The 19,298-nt window shown below is 40.3% G+C and overlaps 1 protein-coding gene across 18 annotated transcripts in view; it reads left to right on the plus strand.

The window, feature by feature from the left end:
- Window positions 1-9,300: 9,300 nt before the first annotated feature.
- TBC1D31 (TBC1 domain family member 31) overlaps window positions 9,301-19,298 on the plus strand; it is a 95,813-nt gene continuing 85,815 nt past the window's right edge. For 13 of the 18 annotated variants that reach the window (XM_054497477.2, XM_054497464.2, XM_054497466.2 and 10 more), the window contains exons 1-2: window positions 9,399-9,598; window positions 13,838-13,984. In XM_054497477.2, coding sequence (XP_054353452.2) covers window positions 9,522-9,598; window positions 13,838-13,984 — 224 coding nt within the window. In that variant the 5' untranslated portion in view covers window positions 9,399-9,521. Of the gene's footprint in view, window positions 9,599-13,837; window positions 13,985-19,298 lie in introns of those variants that run through there. The other 5 variants (XM_054497467.2, XM_054497471.2, XM_054497468.2 and 2 more) reach the window with 3 other exon arrangements.

A 19,298-nucleotide genomic window follows, 5' to 3' on the forward strand; every position in this document is an offset into this window, starting at 1 on the left:
CTCCCAGGTTCAAGTGATTCTCCTGCCTCAGCCTCCCAAGTAGGTGGGATTACAGGCACTCAGCACCATGCCAGCGAATTTTTGCATTTTTAATAGAGGCGAGGTTTCACCATGTTGGCCAGGGTGGTTGAACTCCTGACCTCAAATGATCCACTCACCTTGGACTCTCAAAGTGCTAGGATTACAGGCATGAGCCACCGTGCCTGGCCAACTTATGATATTTTTAAACTACATTCATTGAATTTACCAGGACACAACTTAATCATAAATTGAGGCACTTCAGTATAACACTGATCACACGGTATTATAGTCACACATCTATTTCTCCCTAGAACTTCCCATTCCACCCTAAGCTGTGAGCTTTCCAAGAACATGAAACTCATCTTATTTTGTCTCTGCAACTCCAGGTACTTGTACAGGGCCTGATGCCTAGTTGGCATTCAAAATATTGAGTGAATGATCCACTGATGATTAAATCAATGAGTGACAAGAGCAAGATATGGCCTACCTATAGAGAGAAGAAGAGCTAATCCAGGCCCTTTTCCAATTTTGATAGAAAGGATTTTGCAGACACATTGAATATGGTCATTTATAAGCTCTAAGTTTTTCAGAAGTAGTTACTAAGCCAGTTTTTTGAGAATCATTGGGTTGAGCTGCTGTCTCCAATTTGGGGCATCAAAAGTTGACTATACTTGGCTAACAAAGAATAATAGAGGTGTGGAAAATAGGTACCAGGGTTTCTTTGTGACAAAAGTCAAAATGAAGTGACATGTCACATGTGTGTCATGAGAAATCCCAGAAGAAACAGGGAAATAAGTGATGAGGGAATCCTATTTCCCACAAAAAAAGAAACCTCTTTCAGAAGTTCCAAACTTGACATTGACAACTTCAAGGGGTATTTTCATAAAATGCAGCCGTGTTTTTATGTGTGTCAGGAAGAAAACTTGTGTGTAAACATAAATCATGTCTGCTTGTGGCCTTCTGAATGCATACCTAAAAATATGAAATAATATTTTCTTTGCAATTACACAGAAGAAAAATGTCAAGGGATGCATAAATGAGCCTCCATGTTGTATATGTAGCAGCATGGGATGTGGGAGATGGAAGGGGGTTAAGGGAGCATTTTTCCATTCCTGCTGTTTGCAGGTGAGGAAGATGAGACTCAGAGAGGTTGTGACTTACCCAAGATCATGCAACAATGTAGTGACTGAGCTAGGATTAGAAACTCAGCCTCGTTTTTTTTTTCTTCTTTCCCACTATAGTTTGATAAATTATATATATATAAACATAGCCTGAAGTAGTTTAGGTTTAAATAATAGCTCAATTGTTCAATAAACATGTCTTAAGGGCTTACTATGTGCCTAACACTGTGCCAGATGCTAGGGAGCACAAAACAAGTAAAGTCCCCCACTCAACACATATATTTTGTCCACTTTTTTTTCTTTTTATTTTGTAGAGATGGGGCCTTGCTATGTTGACCGGTTGGTTTTGAACTCCTAGCTCCAAGGGATTGTCCCAGTTCTGTCTCCCACAGTACTGGGATTACAGGTGTGAGTCACAGCACTGGTCTTTTGTCCACTTTTTCCATGCCACACTCTATGCTAGGCTCTGGGGAGCTCTGTCTTCATGAAGTTAACAGTCCTGTGGGGCAGGCAACATTAATCAAAGAATCACACAATTAATGAGTATCTGACATGGAGGGAAGAGAGTTCCATAAGTGTGTAATCTTCCTAATATTTTTCCTTTTCTTTTTTAAATTTTTTATTTTATTTTATTTTTTTAAATAGAGACAGGGTCTTTGTTGCCCAGGATGGTCTCGAACCCCTGGGCTCAAGTGATCTGCCCACCTTGGCCTCCAAAAGTGCTTGGATTACAGGCTTGAGCCACCGCACCTGGCCCTCAACATTCTCACTGGGAAAGATTCTAGTTTCTGGGTCAGCTTCTAGACTCTGTTTGACTCCTGTTAATGAGAAAAAGAGCTAAATAAGCAGAAAGATAAAGCTGAGCTTCTAACAAAGAAGTTAGAGTCAGAAACCCTAGTGTTTATGGGCACTGAGAAAAGTTTTAGAAGAGAAAAGGAGGAATCCCTGAGGGTTGTGGAGATTTTAGATACTGAGAAATAGGGATGGTGTGGGAGTTTTTAATGCTTTTCACCAAATATTTTAGGTTCTTCCCCCTTCCAAACACATGGTAGGTGGTGTAGATTGTATAATTGGTCTCCGTTCTCCACTCCTCCCTGGATCCATGAAACTTTTCAGTGCTCTCCTGCCATGAATGCAATATAATACTCAGCCCTTGGGCTCAGCCACATACTGGCTTTGGCCATTAAGAAGAGGTGAAAGTGGTGGTGTGCCAGCTCCAAGACTAGAAGAACTGCATGTCTGCTTGCTCACCTGCACCACTGCCACTGCCTTGAGAACATGCTTGGTTGGCTTGTGGGAGGACGAGAGACACTTGGAATAGAGTTACTGCAGTTGCCCCAGGTGAGGTCAGCCTACAAAGCTGAAAACCAGCTGGCCCCTAGACATGTGTGTGAGCCCAGCCCAGATCAGTAGAGCCACCTGCTGACTCCAGATGCATGAGCAATAAATGCTTATGGTTAAATGCTAAAGAGGTTTGGTGGTTGTTTTTTTTTTCACAGCTTTATTGCAACTATATATAACTGATTTGGCAGTATTGCACTTCCTAGCTCTATGTTAAGGTTGTAGCCATAGTTCTGAGGCAGCATCATTGGGGTAAATACCCAAGGTTCATCGTCTTACGCGAAGGAAATCAAGTACGCAGGCACAAGAAGTGGATTTAGGAGCAGAGGTTTACTAGGCAAAAGAAGGAGAAAGGAGAACAGCTCTCTCTCTTGAAATAGAGTGGGGAGCCCAAATGGGACTTCCAGCCTGTGGCAGAGTGAATCAGATTTTATAGAAAGGCTTGAGGAGGTGGTGTCTGATTTACATAGGGCCCACAGATTGGTTGGACCAGGTGTGACGTTTACATAATGCCCGGGGAATGCTGGCCACACTACCCTAATCTTATTATGCAAATGAGCTTTCTACTTGGCCTGCACCATGTTGTCTGCTCCTTGCTGTATACGTGGTTTGGCAAAGAGAAGGGACTATGGGGACGCCATTTTGAACATGCCTAGTCCCAGGTAGCCTTTTCCTATTGGCACAACTGCTGGCATTCACCCATGCAAGCTTCTAGCTTGCTTGTCTGTGTCTGCAGCTCGATTTTACAGGCTGCTCCTTGTTAGAAAAGAAAATGATTTTAGGGCTGCTTTTCATTAAAAGGAAAACCTTACCAAGGACTTCCCTACCCTCACTATCTGCCTAAATAATTTATTCTTAACTCCTATATCAGTTCTGGTCATGAGTTGGAAGCAAAAACAATAATGACGTTTCTGGGCTGGAACATTTAATTGCTGGTGTGAGAACCTCTAGAACTCTTTTCCTACTAACACATCAACCAAAAACTTTTGAAATATTAGCTGCTCCCTCTGTCTGGATCCCTGAGAGAATAAGATAAACTGAAAACCCAGCCAAAAAAAAAGCTGTTTTAAGCCATTGAGATTTTGAAATTGTTCGTTACTGTGGCATAACTTAGTCTAGCCTCACTGAATAAGGTGGGAAGGGGATATTTTAAGAAGTTTGCTAAAGGTTATTAACTGCTTTCTCTTTGATGCTCTTAGAGAGATTATTTGAATTGTATTTATGTGAATAAAATTGTATTTATTTGAATTGTATTCTATTCTTATAGAGAATATTTTAATTGTATTTTCAATTATTTTTTGTTAACTTTTTTTTTTGAGATGGAGTCTCACTGTCTCACCCAGGCTGGAGTGCAGTGGTGCAATCTTGACTCACTGTAACCTCCACCTCCCAGGTTCAAGCGATTCTCCTGCCTCAGCCTCCCAAGTAGCTGGGACTACAGGTGCCTGCCACCACACCTGGCTAATTTTTGTATTTTTAGTAGAGATAGGGTTTCACCATTTTGGCTAGGCTGGTCTCGAACTCCTGACTCAAGTGATCTGCCCGCCTTGACCTCACAAAGTGCTGGGATAATTATTTTTGTTACTACACTACTTTAATTTGCCTGCTAACCTGTTGACTGGCCTAGGTTTTTTGAGACTTATCAATATAGTTACCATACAGCTGGGAAAGAGAATAGCTTCACTTCTTTACTTCCAAATATCTTGACACTTTTCCCAGACCAAAAGGGTGTTCAGATGTTGGGCAATCTATACGTCCACTAAGCTCCCTCTAGCAAACAAATTAGAAGTACTCTTTTTCTGTCCAAATTATATATTATCATAGCAAAAAGAAAAACATCCTTCAGCTGCGAAAGTGTAGTGTGTGAGAGCACAAGGAGAAAGGGCTTTGCAAAGGAAAATCTAAAATACCTTAGACACACACAACTTTCCATTCTTCTAAGAATATATTTGAAATACAAAGAAAAAAACAAAGGAAGAAATCTTTGTGACCTTGGTTTGGGAAAATATTTCTTAGATATGACACGAAAAGTACAATCCATAAAAGAAAAGATGGATTGATCTTTATAGACATTAATAACTTCTGCTTTTTGACAGATACTGTTAAGAGAATGGAAAAAACGGCCACAGACTGAGAGAAAATATTTGCGAAACATATACAGAATAAAAAGTTTGTATCCAAAATATATAAAGTATTATGAAAATTTAATAATAAGTTTTCTTTAATAAGTTTAATAAAAACAAAACGATTAAAAACAAGGCAAAAGATATGAACAAATACTTCACCAAGGATGTATGCAGAAGGCAAATAACCCCATGAAAAGATATTGAACGTCATTTGTCATTTCAGAAATGGAAATTGAAATCACCATGAGATACCACTACAACATGGAATGGCTAAAATTACAGACTCATCATAGATGTGGAGCACCTGGAACTCTCTCATACTATTGGTGGGAATGTAAAATGGCACAACTACTTTGTAAATGTTTGACAGTTTCTTAAAAAGTTAAACTTACTCCTACCATATGACCCAACTATTCCACTTCTAGGGTTTGTCCAAGACAAATGAAAGCACACGTTCATACTAAGACTTGCATAAGAATGTTCACAGCACTGTTATTCGAAATAGCCAAAAACTGGAAACAACTCCAATGTTCATCACCAGGTGGATCAGGTGGATGGATAAACAAATTGTTGTATATTGGGCCAGGCATGGTGGCACACACCTGTAATCCCAGCGCTTTGGGAGGCTGAGGTTGGTGGATCACTTGAGCTCAGGAGTTTAAGACCAGCCTGGGCAACACAGTGAGACCCTGTCTCTACAAAAAATACAAAAGATTAGCCAGGCGTGATGCCTGTAGTCCCAGCTACTCAGGAGGCTGAGGTGGGAGGATCCCTTGAGCCTGGGAGGTCAAGGCTGCAGAGAGTCATGGTCATGCCACTGCACTCCTGTCTGGGCAACAGAATGAGACCCTGTCTCAAAAAAAAAATTGTGGCATATTGATGTATTAGTCCATTTTCACACTGCTTTAAAGACATACCCAAGAGTTGGTAATTTATAAAGAAAAGAGGTTTATTTGACTCACAGTTCCACAGGGCTGGAGAGGCCTCAGGAAACTTATAATCATGGCGGAAGGGGAAGAGGTACATCTTACATGGCAGCAGGCAAGAGAGAGTGTTACATGAAGGGGATAGAGCCCCTTATAAAACCATCAGATCTTGTGAGAACTCACTCACTTTCATGAGAACAGCATGGGGGAAGCTGCCCCTCTGGTCCATCCAATCACCTCCCACCTGGTCCCACCCTTGACATGTGGGGATTACAATTCGCGATGAGATTTGGGTGGGGACAAAAACCCAAACCATATCAATTGATGCCATAAAAAAGAATGAACTACCTATACATACAAAAACACAATTGAATCTCAAAATAATCTCAACTTTATGATGAATGAAAGAAACCAGACCAACAAAAAAAAAAAAAAAAAAAAGGAAAGACACCAAAGTACAATACATACATACACATAGTCTATGAATCCATTTATATAAATTTCTAGAAAATGTTAACTAAAGAAAGAAAGGAAAACAGATTGGTGGTTGCTCATGGGCAAAGTGGGGTGGGAGTAGAAAGGTTACAAAGAGAAATGAGGAAACTTTTAGGGATGATGGATGTTTTCATTTTCTTGATTATGGTGATGGTTTCATGGGGGGTTAGCTACCTAAAACCTAATAAAACTGTATACTTTAAATATGTAAAGTTTATTGAATGTCAATTATTTCTCAATAAAACTGTTTATATGTATATCCTTCGAACACTAATTGGTAGTCCCTTCTGCTCTAGTTCCTTTCTGAATCATTAGTCACTCAACAACAGGTACATATGCGTATATATAATATATATATGTATATATGTACATTCTGTTTATATATGTACATACTACTTATATAGTACATACTATTTATATTTACATAAATATATATAAAGGTACATATTATTTGTGTGTGTGTATGTATTTATATATATACACATATAAATATATATAGGCTAGGTGCAGTGGCTCACACTTGTAATCCCAGCACTTTGGGAGGCCGAGGTGGGTGGATCACTTGAGGTCAGGATTTCGAGACCGGCCTGGCCAACATGGTGAAAGCCCATCTCTACTAAAAAAAAAAAAAAATACAAAAATTAGCTGGGCGTGGTGGCACAAGCGTGTAATCCCAGCTACTTGGGAGACTGAGGCAGGAGAATCACTTGAACCCGGGAGGCAGAGGTTGCAGTGAGCTGAGATCATGCTACTGCACTCCAGCCTGGGCAACAGAGCAAGACTCCATCTCAAACAAACAAACAAACATATAAAGGTCCGTACTGTGTACCTCTATAAATACATACAAAAGTACATATAAATAGTATACCTTTATACTATACAAAGGTATACTGTATACCTTTATACTATACAAAGGTATACTGTATACTAAAGGTATATTTATATATAAATAGGTATATAGTATACCTTCATATATAAATAGGTATGTAGTATACCTTTATATATAAAGGTATAAAGTATAGGTATATAGTATACCATATATATAATAGGTATATAGGTATACTTATATAATTTTATACATATAGATACCTTTATATATATATATGTATTTTATATATATAACATATGTGTGTGTATATATATACATATAAATAGTATGTACCTGTTACTGCGTGACTAATGATTCAGAAAGGAACTAGAACATAAGGGACTACCAGTTAGTGTTGTAAGTGTATATGTGTTTGTGTATATCCATATATATACATTTGGATATCCAAATATATATATGTATATACATTTATCTGTACATTATTTATCTGTATATATACAGATAGATACATATAAATAGTATGTGCCTGTTATTGAGTGACTGATAATTCAGAAAGGAACTAGATCACAAAGGACTACCAATTAGTGTTGTAAAAACTGGGAGATCTCATGAGTAGAAGGTTAGCAGCTGTGGGTACACGTCTCTTCATCCTGACCGTCAAATTGTGCCCCCTGAATCAAAAGATAAGTACAAAGTGAGAGTCCAGAAGATCCAACATATAAACCTCTTTATCACATATCTGAGATTGAATAGGATGGTCACATGGGCTGAGACAGCCCAAACTAGCTTAGCTGCAGACAGGTTAAGCTAGAGAAGTTAAGAAAATCATTCAGCAGATTCATCTTTGCTTCTGATAAAAAAAGGTTATTTGGTTAACAGTGTGTGATAGAAATGTTGTCAAATAATCTGTTTCAGGTTAGGCACTGTATCTTAAGTTTAAGATTCTAAGTTTCCTAAATAATAATGCAAACATTCATACATGTAGTTTATCACCATCTCAAAAGCAATAAATAAAAATAAGAGCTGCAGTTGCTTCCTCTGCAATAGGTCATTAAAAGTTGTCTGATCTTTCAGAGCCACCCCTTGATAACAATATAAAGTTTAAAAATCTGCATTAGTTTTTTTTTTGAGAATTTTCTTTTCTGATCAGGAGTTTGAACTTTTCAAATACCAAGACCATAATTTTTTTAACGTCATTTTTCTGTTGTAGAATAACATAGAGACTAGGAATGGAAAGATTTAAGGTTTCCTTGTCTGTAAAAGTGGATAATATTAGCACTTACCTGGAATAGGTTGACTGGTGGCCCCCCAAAATATATGTCCACATACTAATCCCAAAATCTGTGACTGTTACCTTATTTGGAAAAAGGGTCTTTGCAGATGTAATTAAGTTAAGGATTTTGAGATGAAGAGATCATCCTGTATTCCTGTATTATTCATATGGACCCAATGACAAGTTTCCTTATAAGAGAAAAACAGAGGGAGATTTGAAACAGACAGAAGAGAAAAAGATACATCCAGGAGGAGAAAGACGTGTGAAGATGGAAGCAGAGAATGGAGCGATGCGATCACAAGCCAAGAAAGCCAGCAACTCCCAGAAACTGGAATACACAAGTAAGGGAATCTTGCTTAGAGCCTGAAAGGAGGCTGCAGACACTTTGATTTCCGATGTATGGCCTCAAGAACTTCCCAAGAATACATTTCTGTTTTTTTATGTCACCAAGTTTGTGGTAATTTGTGAGGGCAGCCTCAGGAAATTAATGCACAACCTCACAGAGCACTCAAAATGGAGATAATTAGTACTCCCTAACTTGTAAATTTGCTACGAGGATTAATTGAGTTGATATATTCGGAAAGCAAGTAGAAAAGTGCCCCATACCTAGTGAGCACTCCGGAGGCACTAAGAGAATTTTTATCAAAGGAACGCTAAAGTCAAGGCAGCCAGTTGTTGATATTATTGCTTTTCTGGACCGTGATTGGTGGACTGGACATAATGCTGGAAGGTCCTGTCAGATTACGGAACTGAAGAAACAAAACAAAACCATGAGGATGGTGAAAAGGTCAGGAAGAATGGACTATTTCATCTGTAAGTTTCTTTTGAGCCCGAACGTTCTATGAAAGGAACCCATCAGTTCTCAATGTATTTGTCTCCTTGCTTCTCCGCACTTGTCTCCTTGCTTCTCTTAGTTATTTCTATACAATTCCTTAATCCCTAAAAGCAATTTAGAACGGAATGCAGGGACCACAGGAGAAAATGACTTTTATTGCCTCTGATGGGAGCCTAAAATCCCACGAGGCTCCCAAAGGGCAGAATTCCCAAGCCAATTCCTCGCGTCTATGATCCACCTGCAGAAAACTACGATTCCCAGAAGGCTTTGGGTCCGGGGGCGGGAAGACTGAGCTCAGAAAGAGGTGGAGTCTAAGAGAAGGTCTTTGGTCGATTCCATTGTCCAGAGAGGGAGTGGCCGCTTGGGCGGATTTTGGGAGGGATCAGCCTTCCGATTGGTTGTTATTAGAAAGCGGGTTGGTACGGCCGGCTGGTGCAGGACAGAGGCCGCCGCGGCCGGAGCTCAAATTACCCGGGTCGGGAGCGCTGGGCCTGCCGGGAAGGCACCGGGACGGTTACCCAGCGGGCCGTCGGCGGTCGTGGGCGAGCTTCGCCATGCAGAGCACTGACCTAGGCAACAAGGAGAGCGGCAAGATATGGCACCGCAAGCCGTCCCCGGCCACGCGGGACGGGTAAAGGCCGTGGCGGGAGGGCGCGGGCTGTGGAGGGTATGGAGACCGGCGAGGAGGGGACGCCGGGCGTCAGGCAGCGGTCCGGGTTCTGGCTCTGACGTTGCCCCGCATCCCTGGATTGGATGGCCTGCGGTGGAACAGGTGGCTCTGGACGCCAGGGTCTGCAGAGATCCCCTTCTGAGTTCTGGGAGCTGGGGTCTGGTCCGGGACAGCGCGGAGCAGGAGGCCGGTGGTTCTCAGACCTGGGAACTTGCGGCTTTTGCTGTGTGCCGGGACTCTCCTGCTTTTATGATCACGGTATCCCGCTAGTATCCCTGGCACGTAGTAGGTGCTCAGTGAGTATTTAACAGTTGCAGCTGGAGCAGAACTCCAGGGGGAGATGCGAGGTGGAAGAGCAGGACAATTCTGCCTCTTCCAAAGGCTTCAGTTTATCCATCCTTAAATCCTTGGTTGTGTTTAGACGCACAAGCATTCATCAACTATTTGTTGAGCGCCTACTGTGTGCCAAGCACGCCTCTAAGCGCTGGGGACGCCGATGGAACAAAACACACTTCCGGTTCTCTGGAGTTCTCTGGAGTTCACATATTGGCGTTTATGTAGGGGCAGGGGCGTTCATTATGCATTGCTGGGGGCTTCTAGTACGGCCAGCGCTGCTTTTCATTCTGCTTTTCATACCTGTCCTGTTTGAGGCTCAGCCTGTCTTGTGTGATTTCCCTGGAAGCCTTTGCTACAAAGCGGTGCCATTTGGATTTCGATTTCTGCACTCAGAGTGATCTTATTGCTTCTAATTCCCTAGGATTTCACGGAAATCGTTTGAGTTCCTGTTTCAGTGTGTTTCTTGTTCTCGTAGATTTTTCTTTTCTTTGAGACGGAGTCTTGCTCTGTCGCCCAGGCTGGGGTGCAGTGGCGCGACCTCGGCTCACTGCCACCTCCACCTCCCAAGTTAAAGCGATTCTCTTGCCTCAGCCTCCCAAGTAGCTGGGATTACTGGCGCGCGCCACTACGGCCGGCTAATTTTTGTATTTTTAGTAGAGACGCGATTTCACTATGTTGGCCAGGCTGGTCTCGAACTCCTGGCCTCAGGTGATCCGCCTGTCTCAGTCTCCCAACGTGCAGGGATTACAGGCCTGAGCCACTGCGCCCAGCCTCTAGTGATTTTTCTATTGATCCTTTGGTTGCTTCTTGACAAATCAGAATTTTTTTTTCTCTTGAGACAGTCTTGCTCTGTCGCCCAGGCTCGGATGCAGTGGCGCGATCTCAGCTCACTGCAACCTCCGCCTCCCAGGTTCAAGCGATTCTCCTGTCTCAGCCTCCTGAGTAGTTGGGATTACAGGCGCACCACTCCCGGCTAATTTTTTGTATTTTTGGTGGAGACGGACCGTGTTAGCCAGCATGGTCTTGATCTCCTGACGTTGTGATCCACCCGCCTTGGCCTACCGAAGTGCTCGGATTACAGGCGTGAGCCACCGCGCCTGGCCGACAAATCAGAGTTTTAAGTGCCTACTCTGTATATCCAAAGTGCGATGCGAGACGTTTTACCAGCAGGTTGTTCCTGGTTACTGTCAGGCCTCTTTATCAATGCTGCTGTCTCAACTACATTGAATAAAAAATTTTGTCTAAAGTGGGGATTCCTCAAGTTTTTCATTTTCAAATTTTGAGTTTGTGTAAATACCACTCCCACCTCTGGTATTCTCTAAACATTCTAAAAGTTATAGCCAACTCGCCTTCTCTGTCTTGATGATACAGAATATCTAGATATATGTGCAAGATTCAAAAAGTGAAAGAAATGGGTTGATTATCCAAATGTCGTTTGCTTCTTCCACTAAAACATAGCTTATCTTTGTGTTCGTTAAAACCCATTGTTCATGCTGTTTAGACAGGCAGAGAGCACTGACTTGGAGTCAGATGTATTTTGTTGAAGTAAATGTCCGTTTATCAACTCTGTGACCTTGGGCAAGTTAATCACTAAGGCTGTCAGTGGGGATAATCAGATTTACCAGACAGGTTGTCTTACACATTTGGTGCTCAGTAAATATTTGATCTTCTTCTTATGTTTGAGAACTGAGGAACTCTGTCAGGCAATCTGTGAGAATCTGAAAGGAAGTTGCTTTAAAATAAATTTTTTACGTGTGATTTGTATGAAAAATCGGAGGTGGCAGAATGTCACTATTGTGATTACATCTACATGGTAGGATTATAATTGAGTATTTGTTTCTTAGTGTATTTCTATATTTTTCATATTTTGAACAATGATTATGTAATTTTGTAGCCAGAACATGTAATAAGTGTTGTAGAAAATAAGACTGGAGGAAAAAGTTGTTTGCTCTGAGTTTAGTTGCCATGAAACATTTTGATATTGCTTGTCATTTCTGTAAGTTTATTTTTGTGTTTTTAATTCCTTGGGGACTAGATAAAAATAAGCATTGTTAAGAATTTTGCTATTTCCTTTAATGAGTCTAAAAAGCCTTATGTTTAGATAAACATGAAGAAAATGTTTAATCCACTTAATTCAATTTAGCATGCTTTAATGAAATTATAATGAAGATAGATGTTTCTAATATAAAATCCAAAAACTAGGGAAGGTGCAGTGGCTCACGCCTGTAATTCCAGCACTTTGGGAGGCCAGGGTGGGTGGATCACGAGGTCAGAAGTTCGAGACCAGCCTGGCCAACATGGTGAAACCCTGTCTGTACTAAAAATACAAAAAATTAGCTGGGCATGGTAGCGGGCACCTGTAATCCCAGCTACTCAGGAGGCTGAGGCAGGAGAATCACTTGAACCCAGGAGGTGGAGATTGCAGTGAGCCGAGATTGCACCACTGCACTCTAGCCTGGGTGACAGAGCGAGACTCCGTCTCAAAAAAAAAATAAAACAAAATCCAAAAATTTATGAAAAATCAATTAAGATAAAATTTTCATGATTAAAAACTATTGTTGCAATAAAGAATGGGATTATTCTGATCTTTGTGACCAGAATATACACACATATATTATTTTAAGGAGTTATTTTGTGCTGTAAGTTAATTTTATAAATTTTCTTTCAACAGATACAGGGTATATGATCCTTCTCTCAAAAAGGGTAACTTTAAACACATGCATTCTTGTCTTTCCTGTTATGAAAATAGTATGTAATCATTAAGTAACGTGTCTAAAAGATAGAAAAGTAGAAAGGGGAAAAAATTAACCATATTGCCATTACCTGCAGACAGCTGCTGTTAATATTTAGCTGTGTTCATCTTTTTTTCCCTATAGGTATTTTTCTTTTCCTTTGTAGACAGGGTCTTACAGTGTAACCCAGGCGGGAGTGCAGTGGCATGATCATAGCTCACTGCAGCCTTGACCTCCCCAGGCTCTAGGCTCTAGTGATAATGCCACCTCAGCCTCCTAAGTAACTGGGATCACAGGCACATGCACCATGCCTGGCTAATTTTTTGTAATTTTTCTAGAGACGTGTTTGGTTTTGATTTTTCCTCTTTATTTTTTCTTTTAATTGTGTGTGTGTGTGTGTATCAGTTTAAGACTTCAGGTTAGAATATTTTCATTTTCATTTAAGTTTAATCATTACATATGTGTCTCCAGAATAAGATAGAAAACTAAGCTCCCCTACTGTTTCATATAGCAGTATGATTAATGTGGGTTTTAAAGAATGATTTCTTGAAGCATTTGTTCATTTAGCAGGCATATTTTGCGTGTCTTTTGTGTGTTGTAGGCCAGGTGCTGGGGTACAGTAATGAGCAAGCAGTGGTCCCGTCCTTACAGAACTCGCCTGCTAGGGGATTCATGGTAGACACATTAGAAATGGAAGTAAAACTGGTGCACGTGTAATTCACTGTGAAACATTCCATACACAAAAGCAAAATCTCATACCCTGTTATTATCACTTAATCACAGTTTATAAATCTGTTTATATGTGTGTTTTTTTTTTAATGTCTGTCCTTACTACTAAACTGTAAGTGCCATGAAATCAGGGACTGTATCAATTATTCTTAGCACCTGGCTCGTTCTGTGTCTGAACATCAAGTATTTGATGAATAAATGAACAGTAACTACTTTGATAATGAGTAGCTTCTGACCTGTTTTTCTGAAATCCTGGTAAGATTGATTCTAGAGGAGAGGGGGTATAGTGGTAGCAGTAGGAGAGGGAAGAATGAACAGATGAAATGCTTTACTTGCCATATTTTTCATAATATCAAGTAATACGTGACATAGATTCAATGTTTGGGTTTTTTTTCTTTGACAGAATTATAGTGAACATTATTCACAACACTTCCGATTACCATCCAAAAGTTTTGCGATTTTTGAATGTGGCTTTTGATGGCACAGGCGACTGCTTAATTGCTGGGGACCACCAAGGAAATATTTATGTTTTTGACTTGTATGGAAACAGGTAAGCAGATACTGTTGATGTCTACGTTATTTAACAAGTTATTAATTCACTGACTGTTTTCGTACCTGCTATTCATTATTCATTCAGAAAGACTGATTAAGTTCTATTATATTTCAGGTACCTTGCAAAACACTGTCATAAGTCCTAAAGGAAGAAAGTGAGAAAGAACAGAATGATAATATGGTTCACATTTTAAAGAATTAAAGTGCTGGTTTTAATAGTCTCTCTAGTAGTTTATTTTTTTTTCTTAAATTTAAAAATTTATTATTGCTATTTTTTTTTTCTTCAGACAGAGCCTTGTTCTGTCGCCCACGCTAGAGTGCAGTGGGATGATCTCAGCTCACTGCAAACTCCGCCTCCCAGGTTCCAGCTACTGCACCCAGCCCATTATTGCTAGTTTATCAATTTCTGGTGCATCATCAGGCAATGTAGAAATAACGCAGTTTTCTTTGCACATTGTTGTTGTGGGGTGCCAGATCTAAGAATTTTAAAGAATTGATTTTCAACCGAGCGTGGTGGCTCAGGCCTGTGATCCAGCAATTTGGGAGGCCAAGGCGGGCGGATCACTTGAGGTCAGGAGCTCGAGACCAGCTTGGCCAACGTGGTGAAACACTGTCTCTACTAAAATACAAAAATTAGCTGGGTGTGGAGGTGCATGCCTGTAATCCCAGCTATTCGGGAGGCTGAGACAGGAGAATCACTTGAACCCAGGAGGTGGAGGTTTCAGTGAGCCGAGATCGTGCCACTGCCACTGCACTCCAGCCTGGGTGACAAAGCAAGACTCCATCTCAAAAAAAAAAAAGTTGGTTTTCACTCTTCTTCCTCTTCTCTTCCCTTGTGAAGCAATTTAGTCCGAAAGCAATTAGGTGGGATTGATGGAGGTAGATATTCACGCAGTGGGGCTAAGAGGGAAGGACAACTGCAGCAGCCTAGCAGAGAGGCAGAGGGTGTCTGCATAGCGAATGGCGCAGTGATGGGAAGCTACTTTAATACAGGGGGCTTTGATCAAATAAATATATTAGGGATAATGAGGGCCGAGTTTCTCACTCTTAGAAAAGAGACTTACATATATGGAGGGGAGAAAACTAGAATAAACCCCGTGGTATTGCACTGGAATTAGATATATCAGTTTGAACCCCTGGTTTTGAATATGTAGAGGTAGATATAGAACTAAATAGAGGTATGTACAAATATATGTACACTTATTCCCTAGCTTCGTACACCCAGAGGGCCTGGGAGCAACAGCATGCCAGTAGCAATGAATATACCCAGTGTTGAGTTCTTGTTTTCAAAATATCACTTTCTACTAAAAAGAATCAAGGATATTTGCAGAAATGGCCAATTTCAGAATGCAGACAGGGAAAGTACAGAATGCACCTGTAACATTTTGTAGCCAGAAAGAAGGAATTGTTCAAAGAATGTTCGGGATGTTTCAAAAAGACACAGTTGCCAGCTTGAAGGAGCTCCCTCTGGTCATATTGGAGATGGGTCATCCATTGAATAAAATTGAAATCTATGAGTTCATGTTGTAACCAACAAACAAACAGTTTAGTAAGGCATGGATATTGAATAGTCACAAAGTACCCCCCACACACACAAAATACTTATTAATTATAGAAGAAAAAGAATAATTATACAATGAAGAAGCCTAGCAAACACTGCCTCAATCAAATGACTAAAGTTAATATAACTGGTAGCGGAATGAATCAAAATTTGTGTGCCACCTGATAGGATGCAGTGAAAAGAACAGAGCATCATTTCTATGATATTCCTCCCAAGATATATAACCTGAATCTAATCAGTGGGATCATCACACAAAGCTAAATTAAGGCTATCTAATAACAAAACTGTCCTGTTATCTCCACAAGGGACAAGATCATGCAAGTTGGGTAAAGACTAAAGAACTCCTAATCTGAGGGAGATGAAAGGGACATGACAAAGGCATGAATCTGGACTGATCCTTTTGCTATAAAGAACATTATTAGGAAAATTGGCAAAATTTGATTGGAGTTTTAGGATTAGATGGTGGTAATGTATAAATGTAATTTATTGGTGCTGATGGTTATATTGTGATTATGTAGGAGAGTTTTCTTATTTATAGGAAACTTGATCTTGGTAACTTAAATAGTTAAAGAAAAGATGTGACATATAATTTACTTCTCTGTGATTCATTAGGTAAAAATCTGTAAATCATTGTTTCTGCCCTTTACCAAAAAAGTAATGGGCCCAACTTTTCTACCCTTTATTCTTGCTTAACTTACCTCACCAATTCCCGATCTTAAATCAGTACCACTGTCTATTTGCTAATACTTCTGAAAAAAATAAAAATAATTGTTGATTGATTTCATGACAGAATAATGAACTTCAACATCGAGGATTCTTTGCACTTCATTTGCTTATCTACCGTTACTTAACTTTTCCTATTCTCTACCAAGTGTCACAAACCTTTACCAATTTCCTTGTCTCCTTGCATTGGACTCTAACCTTATTCTGACTGCCAGGCCTCCTGATTCATGGAAAAATAAATACCTTCAAGCTTTCCTTTCTCCTTCCCCATTGCAGCCTCAAGTATATTGTAAGTTCAGCCCCCATTACCTTATTCATAAAGTTCAGCTCTCATTACCTTATTCATAAAGTTCAGCCCTCATTACCTTATTCATGAAAACAGGTGATCTTAATTTCTTCTAGTGCTAATCCCTGTCGTCGATAGCCTCCCCTGAGACATTGCACCGTGAGTGTTACTATTTTGTCGATTGTCCCCTTTTCACTTTTGGTTGTTGGGGAGAAAAAATAATTTTTCCTCTAACTTTCTAAATTCTCAACTGGGCCCTTGTAACAAAAGATAGATTAACAAGAGAAGAATGAACAAGTTATTAATCTCTATCATGCGTGTAACACATGAGAATACCCAGAGTATCCAGGTATTAGTATGAAGTATTATCAACTTGTGTCATGCATGTAACACGTGACAGTATCCAGGTATTACTAACTCAAGAAGTGGCTTCTGCTCTGGCTTATATAGCATCTTCATCAAAGAACAATACATTTTTTAGAGAAGTGACAAGACAAAAGAAGAGGACCTTGAGTCTCTAGGGGCAGCAAATTGTGGGAAGGCAAATATATGGGAAACTAATGGTAGTTATATACATTTCTCTGGTGCTGTTTCCAGGATGATAAAGATCTAAAGTCAACTCCTGTGATCAACCGTTGTCCTTCCTGGTAGAGAAGAGAAGAGGGACTCCTTTGTAAATGCATGCAAATTCATGTAAACTTTTAGACAAGGGCAGAGAGCTTTTCTTTTCTTTTCTTTGTTTCTTTTTTTTTTTTTTTTTTTTTTGACACGGAGTCTTGCTCTGTTGCCCAGGCCAGGGTGCAGTGGTGTGATTGGCTCACTGCAACCTCTGCTTCCTGGGTTTAAGCAATTCTCCTGCCTCAGCCTCCCAAGTAGCTGGCACTACAGGTGTGTGCCACTGTGCCCGGCTAATTTTTTGTATTTTAGTAGAGACAGGGTTTCACCATGTTGGCCTGGATGGTCTTGATCTCCTGACCTCGTGATCCGCCCACCTCGGCCTCCCAAAGTGTTGGGATTACAGGCAAGAGCCACTGCGCCTGGCTGAGAGCTTTTCTTATATCTGCTTTTTCTCATTTACCTTCAGCTCAAAGTAATCCTTATGCCAAAGTGGGATGTTCGGGATGGCATATTCTGCCACCCTTCACTAAAAACATTTGCGGCTGAGCAGTTAGCAGCAGAGCTGGGACTTAAAATCAGACTTGATCATAAAGCCCAGCATACTGGGCTCCCTCAAAATCTTCCTAATTGTTCAATCCATTGGTCACTTTTCAGTTCTCATTTTACTAAAACACTAAATACTCTTGTCTCCCCATCCTGCCTGAAATTATTTTCTTTGGCTTCATGGTAAAGCTCTTGCTGAATTTTCTACCTCTCTGATCATATTTCCCTTGTTTTACTGACTCTTCTTCCAGTGCCTGCCCCTTCCATGTTGTGCTCCCCAGACATCTTTCTTTGGCTTACTTCCTTCCATATTTCAGGTACTCTTTTCAATAATCACATCACCACCAAGCCTCAGGCTTCATCTGCCATGTAAACACTGTTGACTTAGACCTACTTCCGCTACTGCTACCTACTAGAAATCTTCTAGATTGGGCTCTCCAGGAGCCACTAGCTTGCATGTAACTCTTGAGCCCCTGAAAAGTGGTTGGTCCAAATTGAGATATGAAGCATGTGTAAAATTAAAATGCACGGTGGATTTTGATGACTTAATATGATAAAAAGTGTAAAATATCTCAAAAATTTTTAACCGATTAAATATTGAAATACTAATGTTTTAGATACATATTGAGTTCATAAAGTATATTAGTCTGTTCTCATGCTAATAAAGACATACCCGAGACTGGGTAATTTATAAAGAAAAAGAGGTTTAATGGACTCACAGTTCCATGTAGCTGGGGAGGCCTTACAATCATGGCAGAAGGCAAAGGCACGTCTTACGTAGTGGTGGCAAGAGACAAATGAAGACCAAGGGAAAGGGGTTTCCCCGTATGAAACCATCAGATCTCGTGAGATTTATTCACTACCATGAGAACAGTGTGGGGGAAACTGCCCCCATGATTCAGTTATCTCCCACTGGGTTCCTCCCACAACATGTGGGGATTATTGGAGCCACAATTCAAGATGAGATTTGGGTGGGGACAGAGCCAAAGCATATCATGTATTATTAAGATTAATTTTACCTGTTTCTTCTTTTCTAATATGGCTCCTAGAAAAATTTAAATTACGTATGTAGCCCACGTTGTATTTCTTTCAGACAGCATGACTCTAGATCAGTTTCACAAGGACCTTAAACAGCATGTTTAAAAGCAGGTTTATTATTTCCTATCCCCAAACTTATTCCTCTTTTGCCTAAGTTCAAAAGCTTAATTTTTTGTAAATTAAACTCTAGCTAGGTGCCCAGTACTCTACTGAGCACTCAACATGTATTATTTCATTTAGTCATCACAACAGCCTTTTATCTGTTCTTATCTTCATTTTACACAAAAGCGGGTCCTGATTCCCCCTTCTTCACTCTATGTTTAATCCATACCGAGCCTCTGCTTGGCTTCTGAAACCTCTCCTATTTGTGCTCGCATATCTCTGGCTGAGATTTTCTGTAGTAACTTTCTTAGGGATCTCCTTTATTCCTTGTCCCTCTATCCATTTGCCATTACTGCCAGGATCATCTTCCTAAAACACGTACCTGATTGTGATTCTGCTGTGCTAAACACTTACAGTGGTTTCCTATTCTGATAACATCCA

Source organism: Pongo pygmaeus, chromosome 7 (genome assembly GCF_028885625.2).
Source record: "Pongo pygmaeus isolate AG05252 chromosome 7, NHGRI_mPonPyg2-v2.0_pri, whole genome shotgun sequence".
Lineage (NCBI taxonomy): Eukaryota > Metazoa > Chordata > Mammalia > Primates > Hominidae > Pongo > Pongo pygmaeus.